We start from the raw sequence: 20567 nt of genomic DNA on the forward strand, positions 1-20567 counted from the left end.
ATATGAGGTAAATACCCATTTAATAAAATATTACAAAAAATGGTCTGAAACATTCAAATACTACAGTTGGTAAATAATACTGATCAGTTCTGGCTTATTAGAATATAATATCTGAGCTCAGCTTCTGGAGTGGAGAAACATCTTGTTCAGTTTTCCATGGTATCAAAACATTTACAGCAGCTTGATAGTCTGTTTTGCAAGCTAAAATGTGCTTATTCTATTCTGCCATTCCTCAAAGAGGGATAAACATTGTCAAGGCAATATAAGACATAAGTACAATGCTTAATTTTACAGCATACAAATGAATAGGGTGGCACAAGCAGCACCATTGCAGCTCAATTTGAAAAAATCCAGCCTGATAAATCTAATGTGATCACCAGGCTGGGGAGAACTACAGTCAGTTTATACTAAACTGTATAGAGGAAGTACCCTGCTCATAGTCCCATTTCAGTTAATGAAAACTGCATAGTTTCCACTTAATTAACATGCAAATCTGAGTGTATCACCTTTCCCTTTTGGATAGCAGAAATTCCTAGGAGATTAACATACAAATTCAACTCTAGCACCATTAAGTTAATGGCACAGATCAGATAAACAAACTACAGCATCAAGTTCTGCGTTTAGTACAGGCTAGTTCATGGGGTCCCACCTACAGTGCATATGCATTTCCCTTAAACATTTGTGTCCCAAACTGAATTGAGCATTCCTGATGTTTTGACTCAAAAGGCCTGAAAAAATCATTCCAAAAAAAAAAAAGAAAAGTCCCAAATATGCACACCAAATAAACGTCTGCATCCTACAGAGGGGCTGTTTGGACACTCAGTTCCTGAGTTCGTCACACTGAACTGTTGCAGGTGTTAGAACAAACAACTCAATTGTCAGCTGATTTGAAGTTTAAAAAAAAAAAAAAAGGAACAAGGAACAGGAAAATGAACAGTGAGGAAGGACACTCAGTGATAAGGCGAAAAAAAAAAAGATTTGTTGAGGTGTTTGGGCTTTTTTTCTAGTTTCTTCTGTGTTGCTATTGTGCTACAAATGTGATATGAACTGTACATGTGGTGTTCGTGTTGTGTGAGTGCTGTGAAATACTGCTGTTGCAAATAACAGTGAATATCAGTGCTGTTTTGATACTTTGTGTCAGAAAAAAGGACTGCACATACTTTGTGCTTTCAATTAAAAATAAATGGGTAAAATAAAACTGACCTCTATGATATGTTTTGGCTTGTTAAAAAAATAACTTACAAAAAGTTAAAAGTGCTATGAGTCTGTTTCTAATACAAGAATTCCAATCTCTTTGTCCTTGTGATGTGGTAAATTCTAGGGCATTGCTGCAGCTCGTAACCATCAAAGGTTTCTGTTTTAGGTTGACAGAAATTAAAAAGACAGTCACCCTAAAAAGAAATTACGTCTTTGAGTTGGTGCGTCACATACAGGTGACTTCTGCAGCCCCGTCGTCCGGCTCAAATCCTCCCTCATCTAGATGGGAGAGTGCACTGGGATACCCTCCTCCAAATACAGGGAAACCGCCGATCCCCCCTGAACATGGAGACGACAGCTCTGTGTGCGCCTCCTCCACACCTCGACTCACAGAGTGACTGGACACCTCTCGTCGCGTGGATCCCTTCGGGAACAAAATCGATAGGGTTTTAAAAAAAATTTACATTGAAATAAAGCTGAAATACAATAAAATAAATATTAGATGAATAGCTTAAACAAACAACAAAAAAAAAATACAAAAGATACAAATGTTATTTTAGTATCACTGATATACTGTTATGGTTTTTGTTAACATTTTGAATTAGAATAGTTTTACTTCAATATTAGTTAAAGTTTAGTCATTTTGTTCTGTGTTTTTGTAATTTTATTAGTTTGTAGGAGTTTTTTGTTAGCACTTTACAATAAGGTCTAATTTGTTAACATTAGTTAAAACATTAACTAACATGAACTAACAATGAGAAATCTACTTTTGTTAATGCTAGTTAATAAAAATGTTCATGTTAGTTCACAGTGCATTAAGTAAGGAACACGTCAAAATTAAGTAAGTAAGAACAGCATTTTTTGCAAAGACAAGACAAAAAAATCTGAGTTTTTCCTTAAAACAAGCAAAATAATCTGCCAGTGGGGTAAGCAAAATAATCTCAATCCAAACCGAAAACAAGATTATATATCTTATTTTTGGTTTGATATAAGATTATTTTGCTTACTCCACTGGCAGATTATTTTGCTTGTTTTAAGGAAAAACTGAGAAGAAGAAAATAATTTTTACTTGTCAAGAAAATGCTTTAGATATTTGGACTGGAAACAAGACAAAAAATCTAAGTAAGAACAGCATTTTTTGCAGTGAATAATTGGCGACGGGCCGTTGAATTCTTAGAAAATGCACACCCGAGGTGGTAGTGCGGCCACAACGCGAAGCTGAGTGCCATTTAATTATTTCTGACAGACTAAATTACAAGAAAAGCAATGGGTTTGCAAATGTAATTGATTGAACTGACACTGGTAAACAGGTACCTGGTTGTGCTGCGGTACCGATTGGCCTTTGACAGGTCTTTGCAGAAAAACAACTTGCTTAGTGGCTAGATTGCCATCACTGTAGGAAAAGAAAAACAGCCAGCTATGGAAATGGTGATAGGGTGTAAATAAACATAATTATATTGCTTGTACTGTGAGGTTCCCACCTGTCATGGCGAATGATTGGGGTGGGCAGCACACAGGTGAGCAGCCAGCCGAACTCTGCTAACGTGTGGAGCAGAGGACCATAGTCGGTCTTTACATCTGAGCCCTGAGACACAAACCAGAAACCATTAAGATGAACATTAAAAAAAAAACTCTTAATGTGACACCTTTCAAACATTTTATACATGCAGTCACACCTCTATAACAGTCCACTGTTCCACTACAATAGTGTCATTGGCAGGTGGCGCTGTGCTTTTCTCCTCGTAGACAAACAGCCCCTCTAGAGACCTGGGCACTGGCTCACCTGTGAAAACAATGAGTAAACATATACATGATACTGTAAGAAATAGTATATGACAAATCACAGCTAGATTTTTACATTATGTCTGTATGTGTACATGTATATCTGTATGCTCATTTAACTGTTCAAATGCCTAACCTGAGGCATGAGTAATATTAATGATTTCCTTTTAGCATGATTACTCAGATCTGACTGTTATAAGTGGCTGATTTTAACTATTTTATTCTGATGTATCTAGTCACCTACTGAACCACAGCGCAATAATTTGTAGGACTCATTTATTCAGTGCTGGAAGTGTGTCACTGACCTACAAAAGATAATGAAACTGAACTACTTATAAGACAGCAAGAATAATCCATGTGCACAAACATGTGTGAGAGGACAAAGAGAGAGTGAATGAGATTATAGAGCCAACACTGAGAACATAGATTTCTACATTTTTCTGTATTTTTGCAACAAATAGTTAATTACATTTTGAAATAGATTAAAATAGAAAAGAGTTATTTTGAATTGTAATAATATGTCACAATATTCATTTATTTATAATTTTGATCAAATAAATGAAAAGCCCTGCATGACATGGGGACAAAGATATATATCATGGCCACAAGTTAAGAATTTGTTTCCATGATTTATTCCCTTGTTTTAGTAAATTGTGGCCATGCTGAACTAATTTGTTAACTCGATTTAACTAAAACAAGAGAACGAACTAGAACAACGTGGCCACGATTTAGTAAATCGAGGGAATTAATTATTATATTGTGTGCACAATTTACTTAAAGGGTTAGTTTACCCAAAAATGAAAATTGTCATTAATGACTCACCCTCATGTCGTTCCAAACCCGTAAGATCTCCGTTCATCTTCGGAACACAGTTTAAGATATTTTAGATTTAGTCCGAAAGCTTTCTGTCCCTCCATTGAAAATGTTTGTACGGTAGACTGTCCATGTCCAGAAAGATAATAAAAATATCATCAAAGTAGTCCATGTGACATCAGAGGGTTAGTTAGAATTTGTTGAAGCATCGAAAATACATTTTGGTCCAAAAATAACAAAAACTACAACTTTATTCAGCATTGTCTTCTCTTCTGGAATCCTTTCCATTGAATTGATTCCATTGAATTGATTCCATTGAATCCTTTCATCTGTCGGTGTTGGTAATGCACTTTTACGTCGCCGTGGTTGTTTTTGGCGATTAGGACATCCGCGACTTTTTGAAGCATCGAAAATACATTTTGTTCCAAAAATAACAAAAACTACGACTTTATTCTTATTGGTGCATTACCGCCCCCTTCTGCTCCGGAGTGTGGTTCACGACTCCGCAGTGACGCTGCTGATGTAAGACGCTGCTGACGTGTAATCCGGTGCGCCCGAGCTTTGTTTACAGTCTGAGGGAGACGCACGCTGTATTCAAGCTATTCTACATTGTTTGTATTTTGGTATTGCTATATTTTTTTAAATGGTTTGTAAGTGTGCATGTCGCAGATGTTCTAATCGCCCAAAACAACCACGGCGACGTAAAAGTGCATTACCAACACAGACAGATGAAAGGATTCAGTGGAATCAAGTCAATGGAATGGATTCCGGAAGAGAATACAATGCACAATAAAGTCGTAGTTTTTGTTATTTTTGGACCAAAATGTATTTTTGATGCTTCAACAAATTCTAACTAACCCACTGATGTCACATGGACTACTTTGATGATGTTTTTATTACCTTTCTGGACATGGACAGTATACCGTACATACATTTTCAATGGAGGGACAGAAAGCTCTCGGAATAAATCTAAAATATCTTAAACTGTGTTCCGAAGAAGAACGGAGGTCTTACGGGTTTGGAACGACATGAGGATGAGCCATTAATGACATAATTTTCATTTTTGGGTGAACTAACCCTTTAAAACAAGGGAACAAATTAATACAACGTGCTGACTAGGGTTGTAATGATACCCTCATATCATGATTCGATACTAAACTCACAATACAATATTATTGCGATACTCCAAGACATATGGTAAAAGGTTAAAAAAAAATGTACTGCTAAATGCTAAATTTGATATTACATTGGGGTGGAAATTAATAGTTTCGGACTTGGTGCTGGTAACCCAGTGCACAGGACAATGGTGACTCCAGAATAAAAATATTTATGATTCTGAAGCTGAAAATACAGAATTATTTTAGATGAATATGTTTGCACTCTGTCACTGACTAGATATATTTAAAACAATGTTAAATACTTTTTGTTACCTTACGTTACCACTTTTTACTGGTAACATAAGACATTTGACGTTATCAGGACCCACAAATATTCCTCCGTTGCATTATTATACATTATATTCAACATTATATATAGTAGTTTAATGTAGTACTGACACTAAAACTCTGTAAGCTGATAACATACACACACAAACATACATACAGAGAGTATAGAGAGAGTGAGCCCAGATGTCTCAAACACCCACACACACATACATCTGATTTAGCTCCTATTAGCCTGGTGCGAAACAGGAAGCACGGTCGTGAGGTTAGGGATGTGAGCTCTAAATTTAGTTCTGGTGGGAGACGGGAGACGGGAAACATGGCTTTAGTTAAAGCCATAGAGATGTGGAGGGTTTAAAAAGATGAGGATGAAGAACATGAATTCTGAGAATGAAAAGATGTACATGGAGAAAACTAAGTTTAATGACTTTTTTGAGAAGAGCTAAAGAGGATGTTGATATTTTTCTTTCACAATCCGAGAAACACAAACATGTCAGGCAGATGAACAACCAGCTCAAGGAATCACCTCAAATGACAGTCAAATATTTGTCAGAGAGCTACCTTTAGGTGTGTCCCAGTATACAAAGGAGTCGACCAGTGACCAGCCCTTGCGGTAGTAAGTTGCGGTCAGTTCCAGCCAATCAGCTTCCAGGGCACTGACAACTTGACCCTTTCTGGACACGCGCATGGACAGCGCCCCTTGGTGGTAACAGCAGGCGAGAGAGTCCAGCGGGGCACAGCCCGGAGCCCAGGAGTGAAACAGCACCAACAATCTCAGGTCTGAAAACAACAGTGACAGTCGCACATTTTGTATGACAAATGCAAACTAGAATGCAAGCTCAAACTTACTAACATATTTCACCAAAACAAGTCAATGATCATTGCTTTTGGCAACATTTTTTTTAGGTCAAACTAGCAGTCCGTTGACCATAAATAATCAGTCTAATGGGGCAGAGAAATGAGGTACAATACTTGTGTTAAGACGCTAACAGCCTCTGACTGATCTTAATCTCACATGTGGCCACAAAATGGTTGGCATGGAGAATCGAGCGGTTGGTATGATGCCCAGAGGGTGAGGAGGCACTGTGGCTCCACAGAGGGTTATAACAAGATATAACAGGGTTAAACCTAAATTAAACTGACAACACTCAGGATAAACTGAAGAGGAAAAAAATAAGGTCACATAAAGGTTATACAGACTGTTTATTATTTTAACAATGCTATATTTTATGCTAAAAAAAGAAATAACCTCACTTGCAAACTAAAAATTAGCTTTCTGATTCTAGACTGAAATATGACAGGTTCTTCAAATCATGCATTATAGTCCATCTGTGCAGTCAAACATTACTGTTTATCCGATTTAAAACGATAAAAAAAAAAAAAAAAAAATCATTGTTTAATAATGTAGACTTTAATGAGATTAGCGGAAAAACTCACCTGGGCTGTAGCCACGGCCCTCTAGATCCCCATCTCCGGGCGGCGTGCGAGGTGGGGTGCGGGATGGGGAGCGGCAGCCCCTCCTGGGACTGGGCAGTCTACCGTTACACCCCCCTCCTCCAGCCTGCTGAAGCACTGATCCCACAAACCTTACACCACCACGGGCATAGCTGTTCACCTGAGGATGCAGACAAAACACATATGGTTAAGTAATATGAGTCAGTATGTCTAAATCCTCCAAGAGGAACAGAAATTTATGCCAATACATTTTTGCAAAGAAAGACCTTGGACACTTTAAGTCATGAAATGAAAATTCACCCCATCTGTCTTTTAAGTGCATGTTATTGATCTTATTGTGAACAACCTTTTTGAGCTTGTAATTTTGAATCAAAATGTCATCATTTGATATAAATTGTCATAGCTTTTCCAATCATTTAGTCTGCTTAAAGGATTAGTTCACTTTCAAATGAAAATGACCCCAAGCTTTACTCACCCTCAAGCCATCCTAGGTGTCTATGACTTTCTTCTTTCTGATGAACACAACTAAAGTTATATTAATAAATATCCTGACGCATCCAAGCTTTATAATGGCAGTGAATGGGACCAATGAGTATGAAGCTCAAGAAAATGCATCCATCCATTATAAACATGTTCCACACGGCTCTGGGTGGGGGGTTAAAAAGGCCTTCTGAGGCGAAACTATAACTTGTTAAATATGGATATATGGATGAAGTAAAATATCTAGCTTTCGCCAGACCGCCTTCTGTATTCAACTTAGAAGAAAGTAACGCCTGTTGGTTCAAAATGCTTACACTACATCCTACGCCTTCCGTATTCAACTTACGAAAAAAGCTTAACTGACGCAACGCCAGTTACGCTTTCTTCTTAAGTTGAATATCGAAGGTGGTCTGGCGGAAGCTAGATATTTTACTTTATAACTTGTTAAAAATGGATACATTTCTTACACAAATGCATTGCTACGCTTCAGAAGGCCTTTATTATTTATTAATATATCTCTGATTGTGTTCATCAGAAAGAAGAAAGTCATATACACCTAGGATGGCTTGAGGATGAGTAAAGCTTGGGGTAATTTTCATTTTAAAGTGAACTAATCCTTTAAAAGGTGCTAAAGAGGATCTTTTCGTTGACTGAGAAACCAAGGACTGTTACTGAGTTTTTGAAATGAGCGCATGCGTAAGAACAACCCACTCTGCTTTCGTGGGAACACCTCCCAAAAGTTGTGCACGAGTATTGGAACACGAGTGTTTACCACCGGCATTCGCTGTGTCGTGTTAGTGGATTCATTATGTCGGACTCACCGCAGGTAACTCAATCTGCAGTTGTTACTCCTGTCTCCTGACAAAAACATTGCATGCGGTGCCTGTGGAGTGTGGAAAGTTACTGGAGAGCGCAGCCGCGCATGTCTATCACAAGGAACGTCACGGCAGTGATTGACAAGCCAGAGGGCCAATCGTTTACGTGATGATCGCGTAAACGAATGGCTGATGTTTTTAAGGCCCTACCTTGTGCACAGATGATGGATATTAATATTATTCCTTTCAGTGCACCTAATAGTCTTTTATCAGTTAGTAAAGACAGTTTCAAGTTATATTGCAAAAATGTATACAACAAAACATCCTCTTTAGCACCTTTAAACCCCATCCATTTCATACAATTTATGTGTCCAAGCTCACAATCAGATCGGCCTCCAACCAATCAACACACAACAGATAGAACGTCCCCGCCCCACATTTTCATCTTTTCCAATAATCCATTATACTCGGATGTACGCTACAATACAGAAGAAAAATCGGTCACTTTTTCCTTTACAATGTGACTTCAAAATTGCCAGACATCATGTGTTTTATTACTTCAGTCAGTATTACTTTTTGGTAGATCTTACGAGTTTGCTTTTGATTGTAAAAAAGTCTGGCATTCATCAAAAAAAAAAGAAAAGAAAAAAAAGAAGGTATCTATAAACAGCACATTCTATGGACATGCACAGAAAAGTACTTTAATGAAAAATGTATTAATATTGCAATTACAATACCAAGGGAAAAAAGACAATTACGATTATTATAATGGTGCAGCCCTATTAAATATAGCTGGCAAATATAGAGGAGGTTGTGCATTGTTCGACCTATTTATTTTTGTAAAAGCAACTTACCTAAACAAACGTAAACATTTAATGAAAAAAGTAAACATTATTTCCAGTAAATATAAAAATACATGGCTAAAATAAACATTTACAGACCCTGTCTATGAGCAGTCTCACTGTGTCACTGGTCAGAGATTCTCCGGGCAGTGGCCACTCCTCCACTCGCAACACTGGCAAACTGTCAATCATCGGCACTGCGTGATTACTGCAACCACACAACACAAACCAACACACATCAATTAAGGCAGTTGTGTTGGAAATTCACTGCATGAAAACATTATGCATATTTTATAATTGCTGACATTCGCTATTCTTCACATGTCCTCCATTAGCAAAGTATAAATTTGCTGAGAGGTTTAACCCTTCTGACCCCAACTGACTGCATCAGCTGTCCGAATGTCAATGATTTAACAGACAGCGATTCTGTATGAAGCAACACTAAAACAGATTTCAGACATGCACCCTAACATACAATTGAGCCGATTCAAGTGAGCTTTAGATGCAAGCAAACCTTTAATGACAACAATGCTTACTTCTTGGCAGACAAAGGTTCATTAAAAAGCCATATATAAATAAATTCCTGTCAAGCCTATTTCTAGTACATCAGACAGCATTTTATTCTTTGAAGCATTCACTGAATCACACAGACAGTACTGCTGGATATCACAGGAAGCAAAAATACTTCTATGCTGCTTTCCTTTAAGAAATGACAAGATGTAGGCATTTTAGTAGACAGGAAGTTAAACAAACAATGGATGTAGATATGCCTGGATGCCACTGCCTGAGAAGGCAGCTTTTTGTGGGTTTCATTGCCATTGTCTCAGCTTGAAAGCGCATTCAAGCTTATGCTGACTGGATGGAGACATCATTCATACAGCATTACACAGCTCAGTGTTTTTCACACCACAGTACTGTTAACACACTACGACTGTCCCAGACTTTACTTTTGAATAATTTATCGTCACCTAAAGCATCATAGTTGAAATTAGCCTGTCCTGGTCATCCACTGCCGCTTTGCTGGTTCTCATTGGTTGCTGAAAAACTGCACTGTTGTCAGGGCTTTCTTATAACTTAAACTGAATCCAAATCTGCACCCCAGTCTGACTTCACACAAGCCCCACCCACTCTAGCTAGACTGTCTGACCTCCCACTACAGATCTCATTAAATATTCATGCTGACTCATTAAAAGTTAATTATTATTTACTTGGAAGGAGCTGGTCTGGGTTTTTGGGGGTACAGGGGGTGCATTGATGAGGTATGGAGTCATTGACATGATAAATATTACCTGGATCGTGGGCGGACCAGAATGGCCCGGTAGAGCAGGCTGCAGGGCAGAAAGCGGGTCCGGCCCACTGAGAGGATGATGGGATGCAGGGCGGCCAGTACATAGCCTTGGGTGTAGTAGGACTGTAGGGCATGGGGCAGCTCGCACAGCGAGGATAGATACTGCACCGTAGGCCGACTGCCTGTGGAACACAGCAGAACTAAAAATTACAATACACTCAGTGAAAACCATCATTTACTGCTAAAATACACTGGCAGAATCCCACAAGCTGTGCTAATATTATGAAGACATGATGAAAATATTATGAAGCTAGTCTTCCGCAGCTTATTTTGACTAAGAGCCACCCATTTAGACAGTAATGGGTAAATTTTAGGGGCAAGCAAATGTGAAAAATTTTCCTAAAATTGCGTTAACAAGAAAACAGTAAAATTGTGAAATATTATTAAATTATTATTAAATAACTTATCTACTTTAATATATTTTAAAATGTAATTTATTCGAGTGATGGGTGACAGAGAGTTCAGTACATGGAAATGACATACAGTGAGTCTCAAACTCCATTGTTTCCATCTCATTTGTTTAAAAGACCTCAGAAGAACAGGCGAATCTCAACATAACACAGACTGTTACGTAACAGTCGGGATCATTAATATGTACGCCCCCAATATTTGCATATGCCAGCCCATGATCGAGGCATTACACAAGCCAGTATTAACATCTGGATGTGCACAGCTGAATCATCAGACTAGGTAAGCAAGCAAGAACAATAGTGAAAAATGGCAGATGGAGCAATAATAACTGACATGATCCATGATTAAATGATATTTTAAGTGATGTTTGTAAATTGTCTTTCTAAATGTTTCGTTAGCATGTTGCTAATGTACTGTTAAATGTGGTTAAAAAATTACCATCATTTATTACTGTATTCACGGAGACAAGAGCCAGCATTATTTTCATTTTTAAACACTTGCAGTCTGTATAATTCATAAACACAACTTCATTCTTTATAAAGCTCTCCAACAGTGTGTAATGTTAGCTTTAGCCACGCAGCATAGCCTCAAACTCATTCAGAATCAAATGTAATACATCCAAATAAATACAATACTCACATAATCTGACGCATGCATGCAGCATGCATGACGAACATCTTGTAAAGATCCATTGAGGGTTATATTAGCTGTGTGAACTGTTTTTATGCTGTTCAAGGCAAGCGCAAGCTCCGGGGCGGGGGAGTGGGAGATTAAAAGGGGCTGCAACCTATATATCGGTGCATAGTTAATGATGCCCCAAAATAGGCAGTTAAAAAAATGAATTAAAAAAATCTATGGGGTATTTTGAGCTGAAACTTCACAGACACATTCAGGGGACACCTTAGACTTATATTACATCTTTTAAAAAAGTTCTAGGGCACCTTTAAAAAACAGCATTTATTTGAATTACAGGATTAAATACAGCCAATTTAATGTGTCCTTGCTGAATAAACAGCAAGTTTTAATGACTTAATTTTAATTTGATTAAAAATGGCTGAATTTACAATTTGAAAATGTCAATAAAACTGACATTTTATGTAATTAATATAATATTATATTAATTACATTTATTTTATCATTACTTTTAGGTATTTAATGATTTGAATACCTAAAAGTAGTGATAAAATCATTTTAATTACATATTATATTTGACCTAATATTTGTGAAAATTTATATTATAAATATTAAAAAAGGCTACTGAAGTCCAAATTTGTGTCAAGTCAACCACTATTTGTATGATTGCACACTGTTGCTGCCCATTTACAGTCACTGTTACATTTTCAAGTTTCATTCCACTTAAGATGCTGTCTATGTAGGCAGCAAACAGCAAGGCCAGCCACTAGGTTTTGGAACAGCGCCTATGTTAAACACTTTAGTAATGCTTACTGCCATTATAAAGCTCGGATGCGTCAGGATATTTATTAATATTACTCAGATTGTGTTCTTCAGAAAGAAAAGAAGTCATATACACCTAGAATGGCTTGAGGGTGAGTAAAGCTTGGGATAATTTTCATTTGAAGTGAACTAATCCTTTAAGGTTTCTCTAAGCGGCTCTTCAATAGCATGCTACCGTTTAGTTGGCTTCTCTTCCTCCTGTCTGCAGCCTCTGACAGAAGATCACCCTGACGTCTCCCTCCTCTCCCCCAACCCCCCAACACACTTCCTGTGTCCACAAAGAGCTGCTGTTCATAGGGAGGCCTGGCCCCATGCCACACACACTCAGCCTCACAAACACAACATTCCACCGCACACAACACAAACATACTCACGCAAACATTCGGTCTTTCGGTTCCCACACTGGAGCAGACCCGAATTTTAAACTTCACATGGGAGATGATCTCTTGGATCACATAGCTTCTCAAACAGTAAACAGCTGAATGAGAATGAGTTTTCTATTCTCATCCAAGTCTGATTTGGCAGCTACCTGAAAGTTTCATCATCCGAGTGTCTGTGGCCAATAAAGGGCTTTGACAGGCACGTACGCATGTCCGTCCTTCACACCTGAGCTTCAGAGACGTGTCATGGACACAACGACCCCCAGGAGCTGGGGAAAGCGGTGGCTCTTTCACAGAGATGCAGACCTTAGAAAGGCCTGCAATTTGTCCCAAACCCTCCGAACCCCCCTCCTGTCAACTCTCACACAGAGGCCTCTGTTCTCCATAGAGACAGACAGAGAGAGAGAGACTGTGTGTGTTGTTTATAAAAAAGAGAATAAGCAGAATGGTTGAATAAAAAGAAAAGGGGGTGAGAAGACGACATGAAGGAGGAAACTGAAGAAAGAAAAGAAGAGTTTGAAGGTGTGAAAGCTGCAGAAGGAAAATGAGAACCAGATAGACTGGGAAATGAGAGGGAGAAAGAGGAGGTAGAGGGAAGGAATTTATGGGATATTTTATGACCCAGAAAGGGTTTGGGGGAAAAAGATGTCTTGTAGACATTTTGAGAATGTGTAAGAAATGTGGCAAAATGTGCAGAATTTTAATCAAATATTCCAGCAGTTCATTACAACAGCATGGTGATGTTATATATTTCACACCAAAATCAAAATATTTATTAACAGGCATCAGTTTTATTTTGCATGAAGAAAAATTATATTTATTTACTAATTTGTTTTAGGCATAGCAGTATTTGCTGTATTGAATTTTGTTCTGATTTTAAGCTTTTAAAAAGTGCTTACCTTCCATCAAAACAATGTTGCATGCAATGCCTAAAACAGGATTTATTTTTATTATTAACATATTTACAAAACTTGTTTCTTCCTTTTATTGCTTATATTGGTGTGAAAGACATGTTTTCACCCAGCAAAATATTGCAAGGTTATAGTACTTAATTTCATTTACATTCCTTAAAATAACCAGATTAACCAGTCTTGCAAGATTAAATTACATTGACTGGAAAATAATTTTAATACTCATAAATCCATCAGCACGCCACTATGAGATTAACCAAAAGGGAGATTATACCAACATATCCCACATGGAGTATGACTAACTATAATGTTGTATGCTATTTTTAAAGAAATATCTCACTGAAATTTTTTTTTAAATTGTCATCATATATTTGTGTTCACATAAAGAGATGGTGAGACCAAATTTTAATTTATGGGCGAACTAACCCTTTAAAAATACCAATGACCCCTAAATGGACAAGAAAATTCATGAAGGTTTTTCAAATGGTGATTTAAGGCCAAAATGAGACATTGAAACTAATCCCGTTTTCGACTTGACAGCAATGAAACGGATCCAAGGTAGAGATTAAGGCCACTCGTAATTCTGTCTGCTGTCTCTGCAACATGAACATCTGGCCTTCTACAACCAAACATCCAAATTAAGCATCAAGCTCCTGTACATGTAAAAAAAAAAAAAAAAATTTTTGCATTTTAATTTAATAATTAAACAGTACTTGACATACATTCTTTTATACCTAAAAAAAATACATATATTCTCTACCCTGCCAATCAATCTCCTATGCTGTTGACACACAGTGCAGGCTTCCAGGTTCTACGTCTGATCACTGGCTCAGTATTGGCTGACGCTGTAGCATGCGTTGTGCTGCACAAAAAGCATTCTCGTCACTTCACAGAATTAAGGTTGAATCACTGTAGTTGCGTTGTCTTAAATTTTCAAATAATTTTAATTTTGAATTTTATCAAAAATATTTTAATGTGTGTTCTGAAGATGACAAAGGTCTGTTTGGAACATAATGCATAATATAGTGCATAATTAATGACAATAATTTAATTTTTGGGTGAATGAACCCTTTAAAGGGATTTATTTTTTCACCCAAAAGTGAAAATATGATGTGTATCTGCATACCCCCAGCGCATCCAAGATGTAGGTGACTTTGTTTCTTCAGTAGAACACAAATAATGATTTTTAACTTCAACCGTTGCCGTCTGTCAGTCAAACAATGCCAGTGGATGGGAACTTCTACTATAAGAGTAAATAAAACTTGCATAGTCCAAATTAAACCCTGTGGCTCGTGACGACACATTGATGTCCTAAGACACGAAACAATCGGTTTGTGCGAGAAACCGAACAGTATTTATATTTTAACTCTAATACACCACTATGTCCAACTGCATTCATCACTCGATTCGTTTGGTCTGATCGCGCTCTGACAGCGGCAGTGATGTCTCGCGCATATACTTCAATGAGAGCGAGACATCACTGCCGCTGTCAGAGCGCGATCAGACATTACTAACGAGTGCTGCACGCGGTTGGACATAGTGGTGTATTAGAGTTAAAAAATTATATAAATACTGTTCGGTTTATCTCACAAACCGATCGTTTCGTGTCTTAAGACATCAATGTGTCGTCACGAGCCGCAGGGTTTAATTTGGACATGTCTATGCAAGTTTTATTTACTCTTATAGTAGAAGTTCCCATCCACTCGCATTATTTGACTGACAGACGGCAACGGTTGGAGTTAAAAATCATCATTTGTGTTCTACTGAAGAAACAAAGTCACCTACATCTTGGATGCGCTGGGGGTAAGCAGATAAACATCAAATTTTCATTTTTGGGTGAACTATCCCTTTAAGCTTGTCTCATCCAAATGATACATAATTGAGTATCCAAGAGAGCCACACCAAACCTTGGACCTTTCCAGAAACCAAGAAAGAGGAAGCACCCTACAGGAATTTCCTTTAGCTTTCCTCTTGAACAACAGACAAGACCTCTATAGTTATTTGACTACAGTTTACACATTACAGCCCTACACTCTGTTCTTTATAGCCATCTATGGGTCCACTGAAGACCATTAACATCAATGGAATCGTTCTATTCGACAATATTCTTTAGATTATTAAAATGTTCTAATTGAAAAAATAATAATAATGGGAACCCATGCGAACCCAAATGGTTCTTCTATGACTTCGCTGTGAAAACCTAATTTTGGAACCTTTGTTTTTAAGGGAGTAGAAATCAGCTTTGTGCCTGTCCTGACATGAGATGCAGGACAAGACAGGTCCAAGTGAAGAGAGCATGCATGGAGTATGCAAGCTAACAACAACTGTGGTATTTTTTCAAGTGATACACTTCTACCAAGATTTTAGGTAGAGATAGGTGTACTTATCAAGCTCAGGCCTTGCAAATGGCTGCAAAGAAGAACCAAGTCAAAAGGTATCGCCACATCATCTCATAACCCTTCAAACACTCACAGGAACACAGCCGAGGAGGAGTTTCCACAGGTTACATTCGATAGAGCAAGGCAAAGGAGCACAGCCTGTGATGCAGATCTGTCTAAATAATGTGAGCGCTCTGGTGAGCAATGTCAGACACCGTCGCTTCAGGCATCTGTACACCAGGTGTTCTCAGGAATGAAAGGCTGGAATAAAAGGAGAAGCTCACATGCCAATTGACTTCTCCCTCAAATCTCCCACACCCACAGACATGTTTGTTCAGATAAAGTACAATATATGACTGAAGATGTGTTGTATTAAAATATGACTTATTTTTCTGTTATTATTGAGGCTTTTCACATTGACATTTATGGAAACAATCTGAAACAATCCAGGTAGCCTGCTGATTTAGCTCAGTTTCAGCTCAGTTTCAGAGAGAGCAAATAACTTGCCTCTAATCTTCTAAAGTAATGGATTTGAGACCTGGGCAGGTGGAGACACGTGACCTGCATACTCAACATATCTACACTACCATCACAAAACAATGATTTTAAATGTCTGTGCGACCACCAACTAGATTCTTTTTAATATATTTCTAGTCATATAATTGTGTTAATCCCCTTAAAAAGTTTTTTTTTTTTTTTTTTATCAAGTTAATACAAATTTACTTTTAGGAAAAAATGGTCTTAAAAATCTTTAGATTTTTTAGATGGTTTTCACCATGAAAAAAGCCAAAGAAGCTGGCATGGCATTAAAAACAAAGTAACGGACTGAAGTGTAATACTGGACTATACGATGTACATCTCATTTCCCATCATAAAAGTATATTTTATAGTGCTGTGAAGCTGCTATCAGTTAGGCTGCTGCTTTGTACAAACTTAAATGGTCAAATTTAAATCCTGAGGAACAGTTTTGTCATTAAGGAAAATAGTTCCAACGCACATACTAAAATACGGTCTGGAGCAGCATACATGAGTGAAACGGACCAAATGAAGTTTCCTCTCCATGCTTAAAGGATTAGTTCACTTTCAAATTAAAGTTTCCTGATAGTTTACTCACCCACATATCATCCAAGATGTTCATGTCTTTCTTTCTTCAGTCGAAAAGAAATTAAGGTTTTTGATGAAAACATTCCAGGATATTTCTCCATATAGTGGACTTCAGTGGAGCCCAAACGGTTGAAGGTCAAAATTACAGTTCCATTGCAGCTTCAAAGCATTCTACACGATCCCAGACGAGGAATAAGGGTCTTATCTAGAGTAACCATTGCTCATTTTCTAAAAAAATTTAAATTTTATTCATTTTAACCATAAATACTCATCTTGAACTAGCTCTGTTCTTTTTCTTCTTCATTACAATTCCGGCAGTGTAGACGCTGCTAAGTGTATTACTGCCCTCCTCAGGTCAAAGTTTGAACTAAATTGTCATATACAGTATGCTAGTGCAAGCATATAATAATTAGTTCAAACTTTGACCTGTGGAGGGCAGTAATACACTTAGCAGTGTCTACACTGCCAGAATTCTAATAAAGAAGAAGAAGAAGAAGAAGAGAGCTAGTTCAAGATGAGCATTTATGGTTAAAACGTATATAATGTTTAATTTTTTTTTAGAAAATGAGTGATGGTTTCTCTAGATAAGACCCTTATTCCTCATCTGGGATAGTGAAGAACGCTTTGAAGCTGCAATGAAACTGTAATTTTGTAATTTTTCTCCACTATATGGAGAAAAATCCTGGAATGTTTTCATCAAAAAAAAAAAAAAAAAACTTCATTTCTTTTCGACTGAAGAGAGAAGGACATGAACATCTTGGATGACATGGGGGTGAGTAAATTATCAGGAAAATTTAATTTGAAAGTGAACTAATCCTTTAAAGCGTTCTGTAATCACTCCAGCTATTCCAAATCCATTACGGGTTTTTATTTCCCGCTCCCGGCTTGCTAGAGACAGAAACCCGCACCAACTTTCAAACAATCGGTTTCTCCTCCAGGCAAAATTACACAACCCAACAATAATAAACTATACTATACATTACTATACTGTAAATGTAGGCAGCACCGAGTAAGACTGTACATGGTTCCTTCAAACCAAGAAAAACGGTGCTCATGGGAAATTCAGTGAGTGGAAACTGTTGCACGGAGGGAGTCAGTATGAATGTCATCTTGTGGAACAGGCGCGGGTGAGCTGCTGTCTGTCTGTTGTGTGTCTCAGACGCCGTTAATGGAGGTAAAAAAAACCCTGACCTATTTCCACATGCGATATGTGGCTTCAGCACTGTTGCTGGGTAAAACGGAATAAGCTCTCACAAACTCCAATATCATATGAGCTGCCTGCCTAGGAGCATTTTTTGGGCATCACTGGCACGTGCCATTGTTATCTAGCCAGGCAGATTACTAGGTTGTGAGACAGCCGAAATAACTGGATTCTCATCATTTCTCATTCATTGCACCCTTGCAAAACGAAAAAGTACCATGCAAAGCGCAAGTTTCAACAAAAACAACAACAACAAAAAATACCATTCTTACTTAGTTATTGTTGGTACTCTTTCAAAAGCTTTCAGTTGTCAGTTTGTTTAGTGTTTAGTTTCTTTTAAATACTAAGTTAATGCAGTTTTATTGTAGTAAGAATAACGGAAACAACTAACTTAGTATTTTGATGGAAACTAAAGTTACCATGGCATTTTTTTGTAAGCGAACATCACATCCAAACTTTTGTTTACTGAACTCTACCTTCCAAACTGAAGTCCAGAAGCACATACTCGTACACGGAGTCTGTTTTGGTCTCGACCTGTGGTCTCTTTAAAGTGGAGTAGATTTTCCCTGGACTGCTGTCCTCCGGGTCCTCCAGTTTCCGTAGTCCGCATCCCATTATAACGGGATCTCCAGCACACGCAAGGCCGGACACGGGGCGACCCACTCGGCCACACACTCAGAAGACTCTCCTGTGCTTAGTGGGTTTGCTCCATATTCCAACAACTTAATCCTTTGGGAGTGGCACTGAACCGAGGATGACGTGCAGTTTGTCCGATCCCCTTTTAGAAAACGGCTTAAGTCTAAATGAACGAGCAAAGATCACCAAGTCCTCCAGCGAGAGGGTTTATGAAACAAAATACTTTCTGAAGTTGATGTGCAGTAATGAAATCCAGATTGTTTTCCCTTAAAACCTCTACCAGAATAACCACATCACATGCAGTCTCCCTGAATGGCCGCGAAATAATAAAGCAAAAGTTGTAGTAGGCTGGAAGCGTGCTGAAATTAATGAGAGGGCGTGGCGAAGGAAGAACGGGATTGCTGAATAATTAATCAGGGCGGGGCTGCATGTTAATCAGGAGGTGGGGCGTGAATAAATCCAACGTTAACGCAGAAAACACGTTCCACTATCTACTCTTAACGTATTTGAAACACATTTTAAAACACAAATTAACATTTTCAGACAAAATAACACAAATTATAACACTTATTAAAACATCTTGAGATAATAGTAGAATAAACTTGGCAATTTAAATTTTATTCTATAATTATTAAAATTACGTTTTCTATAATTATTAATAATTGCTTTATTAAAGAATGGAATAGTCCTTTTTTCCCTCCACAACCATAATCCATTCTTCCATCCATTCTCCAGATCGCTTTTATCCTTTTTGCAGGGTCACAGGGATTCTGGAGCCTGTACTTCATATTAATCATTTTAAAATGAATTGGTGAATAGTTCATACTAAAATCAGCAGTGAAGCAAATGGCTTTTAGGTCACTTTCTGGCACTTTGACATTGTAAAGCAGGGATGGAAACTCTATAAAGCTATGAAACCACTTTAAGTGAAGACTGTAGCAGAAACATCTGTTCAAACTACGTGGTGAGCTAAATTTGTTCACCATACAAAACTTGAGAGGAACTGAGTAGAAAATTACATGTATGAGCATAAGCAAGAGAGTATTTTTTAAAGATCAATGTCTAAAATACTTAATTTACTAACCACTTGGTAATTTATTTAAAGACATTTCCTTTAAGTGTTATTGTATTTTATATGCTCATGGCATTCATAATTTCATTTTAGTTCAGTTTGAAGTCTACAGACTTACGGAAGGGAGATATTGTGTCATATGTAGGCCTTACTGTGTGTCAGCAGCCATAATGCAGTCCTAATGTTGAGGGGGTGTTTACAGGGCATCTGGATCTTATTTGTGCATTTAATAAGTAGCACATGACTGAAGCACAAACCTGGACCTGCACCATGTGACTGAAAAACAAAGATAACACCTTTTCTCTTACATAAGCAATACGAGCAGAGAAGGAAGGAAGGAGGCCTCTAAATAAGGGGAGCAGAGGAAAGCTAAGAGACACAACTCAGATCCCTCAATGTGTGTATGTGCCTCTATTTTTACACATTTCTCTGAGTCAGAATTCACCCAGGCTAAAGGGGAACAAAAAAACAAAACCAAAGTAGCTCGCTACTGTACCACCTGTCAACCTTACAGCTGAAAACAATACCCACCTGCTGGCCGTGACCTCCACGCTGAACAACAGTCGCATTAACCAGCCACAAGCGGCATATTTTTGAAAGCAGCTCATTTTAGTGGCTTTGTGTCGCTTTATTGTTTTGGCTCTTGCCATTCAAGACACAATAGTTATGATTAGGGATTAGTTTCCATAGTATTCAAAATCAATTCCAAAAACATCTTTGTTTCAAATTTCCTGTAATTCTTTTTAGATTACATGGCCTTGGGTTGCCCTGCAATACAACAGACATCTGATGCATTTATAAATTAAGAGCCAAATCCAAAGTTGGAATAATATGGATTGTATTTG

General features: G+C 37.8%; 1 protein-coding gene across 3 annotated transcripts; it reads right to left on the minus strand.

Annotated features, from left to right (window-relative positions):
• Window positions 1–50: 50 nt before the first annotated feature.
• On the minus strand, window positions 51–18937 carry rftn2 (raftlin family member 2). Of its 3 annotated transcripts, none has more exons than XM_067409755.1 (9): window positions 18491–18937; window positions 10116–10296; window positions 8926–9034; window positions 6672–6849; window positions 5796–6014; window positions 2874–2980; window positions 2679–2782; window positions 2512–2590; window positions 51–1621 (listed from the first exon to the last, which is right to left on the minus strand). In XM_067409755.1, the coding sequence occupies exons 1-9, from the start codon at window positions 18627–18629 to the stop codon at window positions 1424–1426; spliced, it is 1314 nt and encodes a 437-aa protein (XP_067265856.1). In that variant the 5' UTR covers window positions 18630–18937; the 3' UTR covers window positions 51–1423. The 3 variants fall into 3 exon arrangements, with proteins under 3 accessions (XP_067265856.1, XP_067265855.1, XP_067265857.1); XM_067409754.1 differs by having other exon boundaries at window positions 2512–2614; XM_067409756.1 differs by lacking the exon at window positions 2512–2590 and having other exon boundaries at window positions 1455–1621.
• Between the last annotated feature and the right edge of the window lie 1630 nt (window positions 18938–20567).

The sequence above is a fragment of the Chanodichthys erythropterus genome, chromosome 14 (assembly GCF_024489055.1).
Source record: "Chanodichthys erythropterus isolate Z2021 chromosome 14, ASM2448905v1, whole genome shotgun sequence".
In the NCBI taxonomy this organism is placed as follows: domain Eukaryota; kingdom Metazoa; phylum Chordata; class Actinopteri; order Cypriniformes; family Xenocyprididae; genus Chanodichthys; species Chanodichthys erythropterus.